This window comes from Mustela nivalis (assembly GCF_964662115.1).
Source record: "Mustela nivalis genome assembly, chromosome: 12".
NCBI lineage: Eukaryota > Metazoa > Chordata > Mammalia > Carnivora > Mustelidae > Mustela > Mustela nivalis.
The window spans coordinates 23691004-23707208 of record NC_139031.1 but is presented as its reverse complement, the minus strand read 5'-3'; the positions used below and the strand labels follow the sequence as shown (position 1 = coordinate 23707208).

The window sequence follows — 16205 nt, the reverse complement described above, 5'->3', positions numbered from 1 at the left end:
TAGTGTTGGATGTTAAATTCCACTGCCTTTTTTTTTTAATTTAATGACTTGCTAATGTAAACTTCCATCCAGAACAATCAAATAGTATGTCATTTATTCAAATTTACAGTGGCTCTAATGTGCCAGCAAACTCCCTCGTCAAAACAGACAACTTTGAAAACTGTTCGCCTGAGTCAGGAGCTCTATTTCCTAAATTAGCACCAAAGTGTCACCTTGATAGACCATGAACAACAACATCATTTATAATAAAACCAACTTCCCCCTAGAGTGGACAGCCTGGGTCATGCATCTGTAGGAGCTCTCATTATTCCATATAGATCAGAGAGCACTTGGAGATGCTCAGACTTCCACAACCTGTCGCCTCCAAAAGCAATCATTTGATAAATATATGCTTACCAATCTCCCTTGAGATCTGAGTGAAGGCCTCCACACCACTCTCTCCATAGTTGCCCTCGGAAGCCAGTGTTGACACATAATTCCACCCCAGTGCCGTGACAATGTCCACCATGGCTTGAGCTTGGTAGGAGTCAGGTGGAACTACCCGAGAGAAGAAGTCATACCTGGTGTTATCACTTAGCTCTGGGGCTGTGGATGCATAGCTGATTTGAGGTATCTGCAAAACAAATGACAGATCATTTCAACCCAAGAGGAATCTGTCGAATGGAGAGTTGTCACGCAAGAGACCAAGCAGCCAAACCCAGACCAGTAACTCAGACATATCAGCCTGAAGCCAAAATATGGTTTTGTGACTGCCAATTTTATTTTATTTTCATTTAGCATTTTATAAAAGTCTGTAGGTTCACTTTCTTTCAAAACACATTTCTAAACAGCAAGAAAGAACTTAGTGTTACTTCAGGTTCTGAAGCCAAAGCAAAACAGTTGTGCCTTTTGTTGCTCTTTTTTTATACCATAAAGTTCTGGCACAAAAATGAAGCCAAAATGAAAGTATAGTGCATACGCACATCAGAAAAGGCCACCTCTGAAACTGTATTTAGCTTTAGGACATAAAGACTACACACGATCATAAACAGGGAATTTAAGATGAAATTTTTTTACAATTGATACAATTCAGTCCTAAGATCACACTTTTGGTAAATTACTATAAATATACAGTTTTGTGAGTCTATTGACTGTTTATTGATATGATCGTAGAGTACCACAAAATGATATGGGAACAGTCAACTACGTATCTTCTAATGAAAAGATGGTTCCAGCTGCCCACCTCAAAATACTACAAAATGGGAATCTATACCATCATTTCTTTGGGAAAAGAGACAATTTTCTGGCATACGTAGGGTGAATTACCAGACTTTGAAAATTAGAAATCCTATATCACTTATCCAAATAAACTCAAAGTAACAAATTAGCTACATACCACAAATCTCCCCCTAAAATTCTTTTAAAATGTAACATTTACTCATATATCCAAATGAGGACTTTTACTTTATCAGTGAAAAGTGCTAGGATAGAAGAACACATGATGCTAAAGCAGTAGAGTGAAAGGACTTTCAGCCAAGATGGGGCACAGACAATGCAAGAAATTGGCAAACAAGGTAAGGAAGGACATTTCAGTCACAAAGAACTGCATGTCCAAAGGCATACAGTCAAGAAAGGGCATGGCAGATTCCAGGATTTGTAGCATTTCACACAGAGGGAATGCGAGATAGCAAGGGAGGAACATCAGGAAATAAAACTGCAAAGACGGGCAGATAAAGGGCTAGTCGGGTATGACAAAAAGTGTCGATTTTATCACAAAGGCATGGGGAAGCACAGAATGACTGTAACTAAGATAGAGGCATAATCAGATTTTTGTTTCAGAAAAATAATATTGGCAGCTGTGAAGAAAGTTGCAGCCCTCAAATTTCAATGTACACCTAGCTAACCCCATTCCTGAAAATTCTGACTTGGTATGTCTAGAGGCTTAGAAATCTGCATTTTAATATGCTCTCCAGAAGAATCTAATGCAGGGGGGTCCATCCTATGCTTAGAGATAAATTAAAAGAAAGCTACGTTAGATGCAAGACAACAAGTTAGAAAATTATTATAGAAATCTAAAAAAGAAAGTATGAAAACTGGGGGTGTATGGGTGGCTCAGTCATTAAGTGTCTGCCTTCAGCTCGGTTATGGTCCTGAGATAGAGCCCCTTCCTGCTCCACAGGAAGCTTACTTCTCCGTCTCTCACTCCCTCTGCTTGTGTTCCCTCTCTTACTGTGTCACTCTCTGTCAAATAAGTAAGTAAATAAATAAATAAATAGAAAGTATGAAAACTCAATTAAGGCAATGATGGGGAAGGTTGGGGTTAGGGAAGGGCGTGGACTCTGTAAGTATCTAAAACCAAGGTAAGGTGAAGGTAATGAAGGGAAATGTGGACTGACTCTTAGTTCTGTGGCTTTAGTAACTGGGTGGATGATGTTTGCTATTTACCAAGATACACAGAGAAAGAGGAGATTTAGAAGACAAAAATTATGAGTTTAGTTTTTTTGGCTTCTTTTGAGCTTACTATGAAATGAATGAAAGTAACTAAAAGGTAGGTAATAATATTGGGGATGTGGAGTTTAAGAGTCTCTGGGACTGGAGATAAAGAATGGTGGGGGCATAATGAAGAAGACAGTCAAAGCCAAGGAACGTATGAAGAGTGAAAGAGGGCAACTTGGGAGCATGTGCTATGCAACAGTGCATCTCGCTGCTCCTCTGCTGCCCTGCCACAGTGTGCAAGTTCAGAGGTCATAATGAATCCAAGATGCCCCAATTCAGGTCGCTTGGTTAAAGATGCAGGATTGACCAGTACATAAAACAATTAACTTTGTTCTGCATCTGATCCTGCAGGTAATGTCAGTGCTAAGATATCCAAAAGGCTGCACTTCCACCTTCCCACGTATGGCTGACTGCATAGTTTGCAATCCATCCCCTGCCACACCCTGGCCAGATAATTCCCAGTCCACATGGAGTGGACTCTCCCCTTGACATCCTTGAAAAGCCCTCAACATCTGAATAACATTTCATGGGTCTAGAGAGTCCTACTCCATATCTATAGCCAATAAAGTGAAACTAAACTTCCCAAGGTACAAGTCTTAGTTACCCAGGCAGCAGCTACAACGTGCTTGGAGCTCTCCATGGTGCTGCAGGATCTGTTCAGCTTCTGTATCTCTATATATTGACTATAACAATGATTTTATCCTATTTAACCCCCAATTCTTCCTGGTCCTATTCTCCTAGTGGGACCATGTTAACTTGCTTGTTAACATTGTGGGACCATAAAAAACAGTCCGTCCTGCCTCCTTCCTGCCCCTTTGCTTTCTTTGCTAGATATGATCGTTCCCTTGAATAGACTTGTGCTTATGACTCCTCAGCAAGGACACTTCTTCAAATCTCAAACCACACGCCAAAGCTGGGTCTCTTTCACCTTCTATTGCTTGCTTCTAAATAACCTCAGAAAGAGACAATGAATGACTCAGAGAGATCTACCTTTCTACCTTTGGTCCCAAAGACCAAGAGCATGTACATTCCTACATTCTAATGAAAAAGATTCAGCAGCCTGAATTTCACTTTGGAAGGAATTCTGTGCATGTGTGAATGTGTGTGTGTGTGTGTGTGTGTGTGTGTGTGTGTGTGTGTGTGTGTAAGTGTGAGAGAGTGTGTATGTGTGTGTGTGTGTGTGCGTGTGCGTGCGTGCGTGCAGGTAGGAAGAGATAGGGGAGCATTCTATGGCTAATTCTATAGCACTATACCATTTCCTTGTCCTATTCGGATATATGATAACCCTCCCACTTCCTCAGCTACTCAGAGTCCAGCAGTAAAATGCCTTACACAACTCCCACCCTGCCTATAATAATGAGCCACCCCTTTCTAAAAATGAGCACAAAGTGTGAAAATTGAGTGTTTGAAACCAAAACTAATTATCTCAAATTACTACCTTCAGTCAGTCACTTTCAGGGCTGTTTAATTAGCAGTCAGCATCATGTTTAGGATTAATCAAACAGGTGTAAAGGGTATATAAAATAAAAGTACAAATAGAAAATGGTTGTTTGAATAATTAGGTAAAGGACTTACTCCCCAAAGTCTTAAGGAGTTTTCTCTTTGCAGATCAATGTGTGTAAAAGTGAGAGTACATGTTTGTGTTTTCATTTGCTGAATTTTTGCTATGTTGCAGTCTACAATAATAGACATCGGAGTATACTGATCATATTTTAAGACAACTTTTCAAGTCATTATGAAGTTGCATCTCATTTTAATTTTATTGTGGTTGACCACTAAGCATTGGCTCATTAAGCATTTTAATTTCTGTGCCAGCATTCCCAATATTTCCACTATCCTCAAATTAACCCCCTACTGGCAAATGCAGTGTTTTTTTTTTCTTAAAATCGGAAATATTTCTTTTTCTTTTCTCTCCACTAAATCCATCCTAATCCCTCTTCATTTACTAGAGATTCATTTACTAGAAACAACAAGAATAAAAAAAGAAAAATGAAAAAGAAATGGTAAGTGAGGGACAAAAGTAGAGAGGGAAATGAAAAAGGAAAGGAGAATGTACCAAAAAAAGAGGGTGTTGGGGAAAGCATTCTGCATCAGCTCATTCCTTATAATAAGTAACATCCTCCACAAGCCTCTGTTAAATCTCGCTTGACCATTCAAAAGATATCCTGACTCTTCAGTCTGGGTCACCAAACCCTGAAGTCAGACTCCATCCAATCCTCCTACCTAACCTACTGTATTCCCTGCCATGCCCTGGTGGAGTCTGCACTCCTGCACATGCTGTTCCCTATGTAGCCCATTCTGTCCACCTGGCAATTTTTTTTAAAGATTTTATTTATTTATTTATGTGACAGAGAGAGAGAGAGAGGTCATAAGTAGGCAGAGAGGCAGGCAGAGAGAGGGGGAAGCAGGCTCACTGCCAAGCAGAGAGCCAGATGCGGGGCTCGATCCCAGGACCCTGAGACCATGCCTGAGCCAAAGGCAAAGGCTTAACCCACTGAGCCACCCAGGCACCCCAATCCACCTGGCAATCTTCTGCCCAAATTCAATATCCAACTCAAAAGTCACCTCCTCCCTAGGAAGCTTCTGCTAACTCTTTCAGGCAGAGCAGTTTTTTCTGCTCCTTGCTCCCACAACCTCCTTCATCTGACACGAGGACCATGACTGAGTGCTGGCTTATGAGCCTCCCACTGAAAAACTCTCTATTGATTTATTTGGTATCCCTAGCATCTGACAGAACAAATGCTCAACAAATATTTGCAGAAAATTAATTAATTAAACTGTGGCAGGAATTTTGATGCAGACTCTTCCCCACAGCCTTCCACCCTACATTCCACCAAAATATTGGACAAACTATTCTCCATTTGCCCTTTTTACTCCTTCTCCTTCCTACTCTATGTCCTAGGAGGCTGCTCTCTGACTATCTCACTTGAGCTCTCTCACCTCAGGCTTCCGTCTGAGTTTGGCCATTGGGAGACACTAAGAGAGAGGGAGGGCAGGAGATAGAAGTGAGGATTGATGCTCCCAATTTCTTCCACCAATCTGGTGTTCCTCTGCCTAAGCCTTCATCCATAGCTAGAGTTCTTACAAGGTTCTAGTGACTACTCTCTACAGTTATCCCTTCAGATCTTCTTAGTGTTGCCAATTCCTGAGTACTTCCCATCCAGTGATGGGTCCTTTATCTTATAATAGTAGTTATAAGTAGTACTTTTATTTTATAAATAGTACTTCTAAGTAGTACACCTTATAAATAGTATTTTTGTTAACCTCTCTCCCATCACCCTGTGAGTGTGCCAGAAGCCCTAATATACCCACTCTTCCAGGTCTCTGTAGAAGAGGCATACACTGCCAAGCTTCCCATCCTCGGCTCTGCCCTAACCTCTTAGCCCTCCTCCACCCATTTTCCCTTCCAGCCTTTTCTACCACATCCCTTACATAACTGTTTCTTTTCTCTTTCAGTGCCTTATAAAATCAAATTACATCACTTAAAAACACCTATCATTTTGCTTTTTTATCATTTTCCCTGTGCTGAGTTTCCATAAGAATATGATGTGTACTTAAATTAAGGTCATATTTCCATTACCCAAATAAAGCATATTTGAGGCAATTAATTGCATAACTCAAGATACTCATCATTATACTCTCTTTAAAAATTGCTTTCGCTTCCACTTTTCTGATAATTGGCTTGGTTAGGGGAAAAAACTCTTATTCTTCCATTACATTTTCACTTGAGTCCACATAAGGGATTCTTACCCCTAAACTTAGCTCTCTGCAGCAGCTATATAACATGTATTTTCTACCTAAATCTCTACCTTTTACCTTACTCTCCTGGGGGGGGGGGAGGGGAGGACAGAATGAGAGATCAGATTCTATGTTTATGGAGCAAGAGTCACTAACTGGCTCTGCCTTCATTGTCTGACCTGCCCACACACATACCAGGCTTCTTTTCTCTGTGTGGCTAGAAGACCAGGCTAGGCCTCTCTTCTTGGAGAAGAAACTCATCCTTCCTTTCCATATTCCACTGACAACCAGGTGTTGGAGGGTGGCCTGAAACCTATGTCACTGGTTTGTCAAACCAGTGACATGTCACAAGTCTTCTATACAGTCCTAATATTGAGATGTGTGGCATGGGAGTAGGAGGCACCATTTTGGCTTCAAGTCTGCAATAAATGCTTTCCAATCCAGTTTATCTTAACAGACGGCTGCATGTCTGAGGAAGTTATTTGATGTTTGCCCAGCTGTTAATAAAACTAATTACTTGATCCACATTTAGCTAGTCGTTCTGTGGATCTTGGACTTACAAACTCTAAGAGAGGCCAAAGTCTGACTTAGAACTCAAGGAAGCAAAAGCTCTATTTTAGAAAAAAGAAATTCAGCTATAACTTTTTGGATATTTTAGTAAAAATAAACAAATATATATCATAAGAATATATTTTAAATAAGAGTCAGGAGAAGTTTTTGTCCTCTCATGAATATTCTTTACTTCTTCTAGACAGAACCCCAGATTTTTACCTAGGACTTGGCCAATCCAAAGAAGACTACATCTTCCCAGCCTTCTTTGTTATGATTATTAGCAGCGGTGAGGATAACTTTTGAAAAACGGTCTTAAAGGAAATGAGCATATATATCTCATGTATCTCCCTCTTTCCTGTTGGCCAGAATTTGGACATGACATCTTAAGCTCAATTAGCCATTTCAGGTCATGCCCCAGTGATGGTAGAGCAAAAAAAAGTCACATCCTAGTCCAAGCCATTGCATCATCTGGATTCCTAAAACCACTTGACAGTTCTTCCTGCTTCCATTCTTGCTTCTCTCAAATATATTCTACACCAGTAAACAAATGGATTTTTTTTTAATTTTTTATTTTTTATAAACATATATTTTTATCCCCAGGGGTACAGGTCTGTGAATCACCAGGTTTACACACTTCACAGCACTCACCAAAGCACATACCTCCCCAATGTCCATAATCCCACCCCCTTCTCCCAAACCCCCTTCCCCCAGCAACCCTCAGTTTGTTTTGTGAGATTAAGAGTCACTTATGGTTTATCTCCCTCCCAATCCCATCTTGTTTCATTGATTCTTCTCCTACCCACTTAAGCCCCCATGTTGCATCACCACTTCCTCATATCAGGGAGATCATATGATAGTTGTCTTTCTCTGCTTGACTTATTTCGCTAAGCATGATATGCTCTAGTTCCATCCATGCTGTCGCAAATGGCAAGATTTCATTTCTTTTGATGGCTGCATAGTATTCCATTCTATTCTTGATCCATTCATCTGTTGATGGACATCTAGGTTCTTTCCATAGTTTGGCTATTGTGGACATTGCTGCTATAAACATTCGGGTGCACGTGCCCCTTTGGATCACTACATTTGTATCTTTAGGGTAAATACCCAATAGTGCAATTGCTGGGTCATAGGGCAGTTCTATTTTCAACATTTTGAGGAACCTCCATGCTGTTTTCCAGAGTGGCTGCACCAGCTTGCATTCCCACCAACAGTGTAGGAGGGTTCCCCTTTCTCCGCATCCTCGCCAGCATCTGTCATTTCCTGACTTGTTGATTTTAGCCATTCTGAGTTGGTCTGAAGGCTGTGGGTTATCGTTAAGCTGTTTAACAAATGGATTTTTTTTTAAAAAATCAGATAAGATAAAAATCTTGCCCAAAGCCCTTCAATTTTTTCCCATTGGTCCTATAATAAAGCCCAAACTTCTTGAGGCAGGATCCTTGTGATTTGGCATCTGACATCACCCTTCACTCACCTGACCCAGCCAAGCCCTTTTTATACTCCAGGCTTCACGCCTCTCACTCCATATGTTTTGCCCAAGTTTTTTCCCATGATTCAGCCTTAGTTCAAATGTCTCCTTCTCAAATAGATCTTCCTTGATTTCGTTCCTACAGTGGTCTCCCCAGCCTCATTAGTACCTCATCATCCTATTTATTTCCTTCATTACACTTCATCATAGCCTGTGTTAATTTGTGTATACCATTTCCCCTACTAAAATGTAGATTCTACAGGTTCTTCTTTGTGCTGTTTACAACTGGAACACTACCTCAAAAATTAATGATGGGCTGTATGGTGACTAACATAACATAATAAAAATTTAAAAATAAAAAAGATAAAAGAAAAAAACAACTGTAACATGAGCTTCTAACACATAGTAGAGGCTCAAGAAATTCTCACTGAAAGAAAAATTAATACACCTACCAATCAGTCAAGGACCCCTTTTATTATTTTTCTCCATGCATTGTGATTTTGAAAGATTTTGCTATCAAACTATTTAAGTAAAAATTTACCCATTCCCCTTTTTCTTTATTACTCAAAGATCTATTCATTTGCTAAAGCTTCTGATCAGCATGAGATAATCTGTTGTTACCAAGCTGAAATGATAAAATTCCAGTTCAAATTAACTAAGGGCCATTTCAGCTGTAGCTGTGCAGGCATATTGTAGGGAAGCCTACAACAGTCACCAACCTTTTTGAAATGCTGAAAATAGCCATGATAATTTCATAACTATCTTGACAAACACTTTAGTCTGTTGTTAAAGAAGAATAAAAATTACATTTCTAATCAAGGACCAAAGTCAGAGATTTTAGAATTATTTCCCCTTCTTGCTTATCTTCATCTGTAAAATGGATATTCTAGACAGAGCTAAGAGTGCTTCTGTCTCCCTTAAGTGTCCTGTGTTTCTCCCTGCTGCCATCATGGAGTCTGACTGATTATTCAGTATTACTGAGATACAAAGGGGTCTGAGGGACTTTCAGACACAATAAATACTCATTCATGGTCTAAGAAGCTTATAATTCCACTCCTTTTTTGGAGGGGCTTCCCACTATTTATATATTAAAATATTGTGGAGTAGCATAAAACTTGCCTTGTCTACTCAAAACACTATGAATCCTGCATCCATTTCTTTCTGGTTTGACAAAGTTTCTGGTTTGACAAAGATCCCTAAGGAGCCAAGACACCCCCAACAAGACTAGCAATGAGCAACCTGAACACAGCTCAGAGGAAGCCCCTCAGAATCCTGATAAATTTAAGTCTTCCTGTAAGACACTCATATACCTCCAAGGACAGATTTGCAGACAGCAGAGCAGGTCTGCGGACATGAGTCACACACATCTTCACCATCAATTCTTGACAAAAAGGTTTTTGTTCTTGTTTACATCTACAAACAACCTTGTCCATTGATTGTCGAACTTAGTAGTGGAGGAGGTTAGTGGGGTGGGTTCCTCATGTTGTTCAATAGCATCATTGGTTTTCTCCAGTTAGGGATCAGCTTGAAGCTATGCTCTTTCCTCGGGGGGTAGTGTTTACCTGTGAACTTCCTCAGTAATACCAGCCTTAGCAACAGCAGCCACTGCTATGATAACTTCCTGCCACTTGGTCTTAGGATGGATTTATTGTTGTTACAGAAAATGGTCCAGGAAACCAGAACGATTACAGTCATTTAACTTTTGTCATTTCAGATGTGACTACTTTTCTGGTATTAAAACCGCTTGCTGCTCTTGGCAAAACATGAGTATATAATCAGAAATTGAATAAAAATAAGGAGATTTGGAGCTAGAATTCAGTCTCCAGCATTGAACCTCCCCTCCTCACACTGTCCTGAGCTGTCATGCCCCTCTCAGTTTCACAAAAATGAGTAAGGAGAAGGAAAGAAGAAAGGAAAAGTAGAGCCAAAGAGTGGAGTAATAATGGAGAGTAATGACTATCCTCAGTTTGCTTCCAAAAGCATGGTAGAAGTCCTAATCTTCTCCCAAACCAAGACCTACTCAAAGCAATCCTGCCTGCAATGAACAGATAGTAATATTCTTATTTGTATAAGTTAGTGCCAACTGTGAAATTCAGTTCCTGGCTTTCTTCTCAGTTCCATTCCCACAGTCAATTTGAAGGGACACAAACTTTTGTGTGTTGCTACACTTTTGTGTGTTGCTCGTGGAGGTTAGCAAAAGAAAAGGAGAGGAAGTCTGTTGAAACAAGAAATTGTGGAGGCCAGGAAGAGAGAGAAAGAAAGAGACAAGGAGAGAAATTTCAGTGTACTCTATTTTTATCCTTCTCCCCAACATCAGCTCATTCAGAATAAGCGAACTCTATCTACGCACCCACACTGAAAGGGCCTGTGGTTAATTAACTGAGTGTAGCATGACGTTGGTACTTTTAAGGTCATAAGTTTAATTTCATTATGGGCCAGGATGCAGACTGTACCCCCCACCAGAACCTTCCTCCTCACAAATACACAGCACAGATAACAAAGCCAACCGGAGAGAGGAGAGACAAGGTCAATTCATTCTCACTCCTAGATAAATAATTCAAAGATGGCTTGCTACTGATGTGAATCTGAAATTTCAGAGGCAAATATGAAGATCTAGTCAAAGAGTACATTTTTGTACATATAGATACCTGAAAATATAAATATATATTACATTTACAAAGTCATTTCTTGGTTTCAGGTAATCCATTTGGATATTCTCCTGAATTGTAATAGGGTACATTTTCTCACCACTTTGCAAAGGTAACGTATTGAGTCAGGGAAGCAGCACACTCAAATGAGGGTAACTACAGGAAGGTTCATAAAGGGACTATTTTCAAGGCAGGGGCAGTATTTAGGTAATGGTAGTGTAAAGCCAAAATCCAGTAACAGTCAGAGGGGGGCAGTTGCCACCTCTGGGCACTAAGGGCTAGAGAAGGGAGCAGTTACAGAAAGCAAAAGAAAACCCTCTTGAGAGAAGCAATGGCTTCCCTGGGGAGATACAGCCAGTCCCTGGTCACTCCACAAAAAGGGATTCAAAAGAATTATACCATGACCTCCTGCTGGCTCTCTCCTTGACCAAACTCACTGAAAACCAAGGAGTAAGAGAAACTATTGCTGTTTTGGGGACAGAATCATCTTCCAACACAGGGAAGAGAAGGCAAAAGAGAGAGAGAAGGTGGATATGAGGGGAAAACAAATATAGTCGGTCTCAGGCATCATTCATCACTGATCATTAGACACTTTAAATAAATTTATGTATAACTGTGCAGATTTCCACTTTCCTATATTATATTATTTTTTCATAACTTGATTTCAAGTACTTTTGGCATAACATCTACACTAAGACATTTTGGTTTGGCTATTGGAAACTCCAACCCTAAAACTAACCATCAGTTAAAATTTCTTTTGAAAAATAAGTAATGTCCCATTTGAAAAAGAACAGTAATGATGTTAATCCAATTGGTAATGACATTCTAACCTGTTTATTTAAAATGAAAGACAAGCAATCTATGAACATGAAAAAATTTACATATAAACAACCATAATTATAACCTATAAGATTAATACATCTTTTTTTTTATGGCTGCTAATTACATTTTACAATGAGAAAGCACAGTAGCTCCTAAGGGAAAGAGTTGTTATAATCTATCAAGTCACTAGTAGTGTGTGAATTTTTAAGCCTAACCACACTGCATATATTCAACCAAAAGTTCTAACAGCAAGTTGGATTTAAAACCTTCACTTTTTAAGCAAGAGACTTTTATATTCCAACTAGTTCTATAGTTCTTCTAATTTATGGCTTCTCCTGACCTTCAATTTTTCCTTATTCAAAAAATAAGTGAACACGATTTTTTTCTAATTTCCATACATTTCAGTAGACTGTAATTTCTAGAAAATGATAACCAGCATATATGCAAAATTGCAAACTAAAAAGGTTAATTCAATACACACACTTTTTCTGATTAGTGGTTAAATTAAATATAATGTATTTTTAATGGTTACTTTTTGATTAGTCCATTCAACAGATTAGCTCCCACTATATTCCAGATACCATGATGGGCTCTGGATATAGGGCAGCAAACAACACATGGTCCTTCCACCCCCACAAAGCATATGGTGAGATGAAAAAGACAGGCATTAAGGAAACAATCACCAAATAAACATTTAACAGCAACTGTAATAAGCACTGAGAAAGAGAAGTACAGGCTGCAAAAAGTAACAAGGTAACTCATCTGCTCTGGGGGGACTGGGAAGGCTTCCCTGAGGAAATGACATTAAGCTGACACATGAAAAGTGAGGGGAAAAAGGAAAGGAACACCCAACACCAGCCACAGGTTGTCTCTCACTTCAGCCTTCCTTCAGATGTGTAAACGACCCAATTTGTACAAGTGAGGAGGAGGGGCAGTCGACTGACAGGTACTTAATTTTAGAAACTTGTCATAGGTTGCATAATATTATAACAAAGGCCACCACTCCCCATGCTTTTCACACATACTATTTTCAACTAGTATATGCATAATTTGGGTTCTCATATCAGAACTATTTAAGAAAATAACTATCAGCAAGAAATTTAATTTCTTGAAATTTAATTATCAGCAAGAAAGTGTGTTAGGTTCTCATAGATCCTGAGGTACATAAGGGTCAGGAATGAATGAACAAATGAACGGATAGATGGGAAATGAAAGAATGAATAAATCCAGCAAAAACTAAACTCATAGGGAAAAAAACCAACCTTAAGGCAAGGGCACAGGGACGAGGGAAGCATACTTTATATTACTTATAAACTCTAATATTTGTTTCTTCTAGGAAAGTAAAAAAGTGATCGAAAAGTAAAAGAAACACTTCACTTTCACTCAAGCAGTGAAGGCTTTGGGATAGGATTTCAAAAGGCATAAGAAACAGGTTAGAAATAACCCAGGAGGAGAATAATTGGGGCTTTTTCCTCCTTACAAGATAATATACATTTTCAGCACCTCTCAGGAGGAGGAATGAGAAATAAATGAATCTGTCCACCTCTGAAAACTCTGCTCAGTGACCCAGCATCCTGGAGAATGTCATTCCCTGGTTTCATTACTTCTAACTACTACTACCATGATTCCACTGTATTCCAGAATAAAAGATATCTTCTTGAAAAAAAGTTTTCATGCAGTTTGGAATTTTGAAATGAAATCTATCTCTAAGTATTCTTGTAAACAAAAGGTGGGGAAAACTTCTCAATGAGTTCCCTAGGACAGTCAAAATTTTCTGTAAGAGATTTTTTTTTACATGAGTACAAAAAATTGATCAATTATGATTTGTTACATTAGAAAAACCAAAATGATGTTGTGGCATGTTCTTAGCATCATTCGCTAAATCACTTAAAAATCTAACTCTCCCACCCACTCATCCCCATCACTGCTGTCTTAAAACTATCACCTAGCATTTAATTTTCCTCTTCTGCTGATTTTCTTGCTGTAGCAATCACCACTGCGGTTCAATTTTTCCCCCAAGCGTGTCAGCAATAAACCATTAAAAAAATAAAAAGTTAGTAATTATAACCAATGAATTGAAGTCAATAAACCTTAAGCTGGCAAACAGTCCATTTAGATTGGCATTTTATCACTCAATAATATATGATTTGAATCTTGAAAATAAGGTAGAATGTTGATAAGGACATTTGTCTTTGTAAATAGTTTCCCACTTGACAATTTCTTGGATTTTCAGTAATTACCCACATTCACTGATACCCTGGTTTTCAACTGATTATTTATCCCCCAGCTGGCATTCAAGTACAGATTCTGAACATCAAATACCAAATACTACTGGAAATTTTCATTTCCTTTATGTTATCTAAGCTAGTGAATTCAGTATGTTAGAAGAGGGTGCATATGAGGTTAAAGGTCTTAACTACAGCTCCATTTTCATAGGGACTAAACTCACCACATTCCAAAGACCAAATAGTTGATTTCATAAATGGCCATCATTGGATAATAGCAAAAGTAGATGAAAGAAGGCATATGAGTCATATTCTATTATTCCACTATATGTTGAAGAATGTGCCAAGCACATGTTCCTCTGCCAAGCAACATCATTATCATCTTAGTATCCAAAGGGCAACACATTAAGTTTCTCCAAACTGTACTAATTAGCCCTTTTATTACCATCTCTGCTGCATCCATAGGGAGGGCTAGCTTACTGCTCTTAATAAACCTCCTTCACATGTCATATCCCATCTGCACACCTAACTAATGAAACTATGTATGCATGTGTAAGTTATGTGTGTATATCTATATATATACACGCATGTGTGTTTGGTTGGTTTTGCCAACATTCATTTAGCAGGTTGATTGGCCAAGAACTTGCTAAGTGCTCCCTCCCAATTTTATGGGTGAGAAAACTGAGACCTGGAAAAAGTTAAATAACTTGCCTGAGGCTGAATAATTTGTAAATGGTAGAATGGGATTCAAACATAGTCAGTGTGGATCTTGACTCATCTCTTAAACACCTCTACCCTCTACTACCTCAGGCCTATTTTAAAATGTTTGTTCTTCAGTAACTTTGCCTCCCATGAGTGCCCACATTCCTAAAAATGCAACCACAGTTTCCTGTTCTCACCTTTTCTAATCACATACACCACCTCTCAAGGTCTCAGGCCATGATTCAGGTAGAGCTCAGACACTACCATCACCACGTAGGTCATCACAGTGAAAAGGAAAAATGAACATTTCGTATAAGTAAATATAATCTCCTTCCTCTGGTTTCTACTAATTGCTATAGTCCCTTATGTGGAGGAAGGCTTCCTAGCCCAGCCGGGTACTAGCAAATTGGTCAAAGACAGTGTGGGCATAGGTAGAGTTTGAGTAGTTTTGGCAGCAAACACCTAGGTACACAAGGGCGGTCAGGAGCTGAGGCCCAAAGACAAGAAAAAGCATGTGCAAAAACAACGGGTGATTAGCAAAGGCGGAAACCAGGAAAGGTAGAAGGAGACTAAAGGGTATTCCAAGCACAGGGGACAATACTTGATAGAAACCAACATATAAAAGAATATGCTTAGAAAAATAAAACAATTCAGTGGTATTTGTACAAAGTATTCATGAGCCTAGTTCAGTCTTGTTTTGTTTGTTTGGTTTTGGTTTTCATTTCAATAAGCATTTGTTAATCACCTACTATATGCCAATAATCTTACTTGACTTCTATGAAAAATCACTCTCCCAATTTTCCTCATAAATCTCTACATCCTTTGTTGGCTATTATTCTTGTGTTTCTTCCTTTAACTGTTAGTCGTCTTTAAGATACGATCTACATTGCCTTTTCTTTTCACTTGACAACCACTCCAGATCTATCCATCCAGTATAAATCACTTTTCTGAGCTCCACACCCATGTCCCTGAAATATCCAGTGTATCCAACTTGTATGTCAGAGCATGTCCCAAACTTATTACATCTTTACCAGCGTAAACTAGAAGCCAACTGGTATACCAAAATTCTCAAACCACATCAAGCTATTCAGCCTGATTCCAAATCTATATAAGAGTTACATAGTTAATTGTTCGTAACAATTTCTAACTATAAGGTACTGAGTGTTTTCCTACTACAGCATACAATGCAGGACTTTGGTCTACCTTGTCTGGCCCTCATCTTTCCTATGTCTTTCAGTGGTCAGATTAGCCACCATAAATAAAGACGTTTTAAAAAATAAATTTAGGTTCTAATTTCCTTGAGAGGAAAGAAATATGCTTTGGTATGTGCTTGGCATGAAAGATATATTTATATTCCGAAAGACTGATTCACCAGCATTGACTACAAAATCTCTAGTCCATGAAGTTTTTTCCATAATATTGCTGCTCAGTGTTGTCAGCAAACCCACAGCAGAGCATCACCTAGAAGCTGCTTAGCAATGCAGAACCTCAGGCTCCACCCTGACCTACTGAATGAGAATCTGTATTTTAACAAGATCTCCAGGTGGTTTCTATGCACAATAAAGTTGGAGAAGCGAT

At 39.0% G+C, this 16205-nt stretch overlaps 1 protein-coding gene across 6 annotated transcripts in view; it reads right to left on the bottom strand.

Annotated features, from left to right (window-relative positions):
* The window catches only part of GRM8 (glutamate metabotropic receptor 8), a 741710-nt gene that overhangs the window by 585016 nt on the left and 140489 nt on the right, over positions 1–16205 (bottom strand). For all 6 annotated transcript variants that reach the window (XM_082694091.1, XM_082694093.1, XM_082694094.1 and 3 more), the window contains exon 3: positions 397–613. In XM_082694091.1, the coding sequence (XP_082550217.1) occupies positions 397–613 (217 nt within the window). The remainder of the gene's footprint in view (positions 1–396; positions 614–16205) is intronic.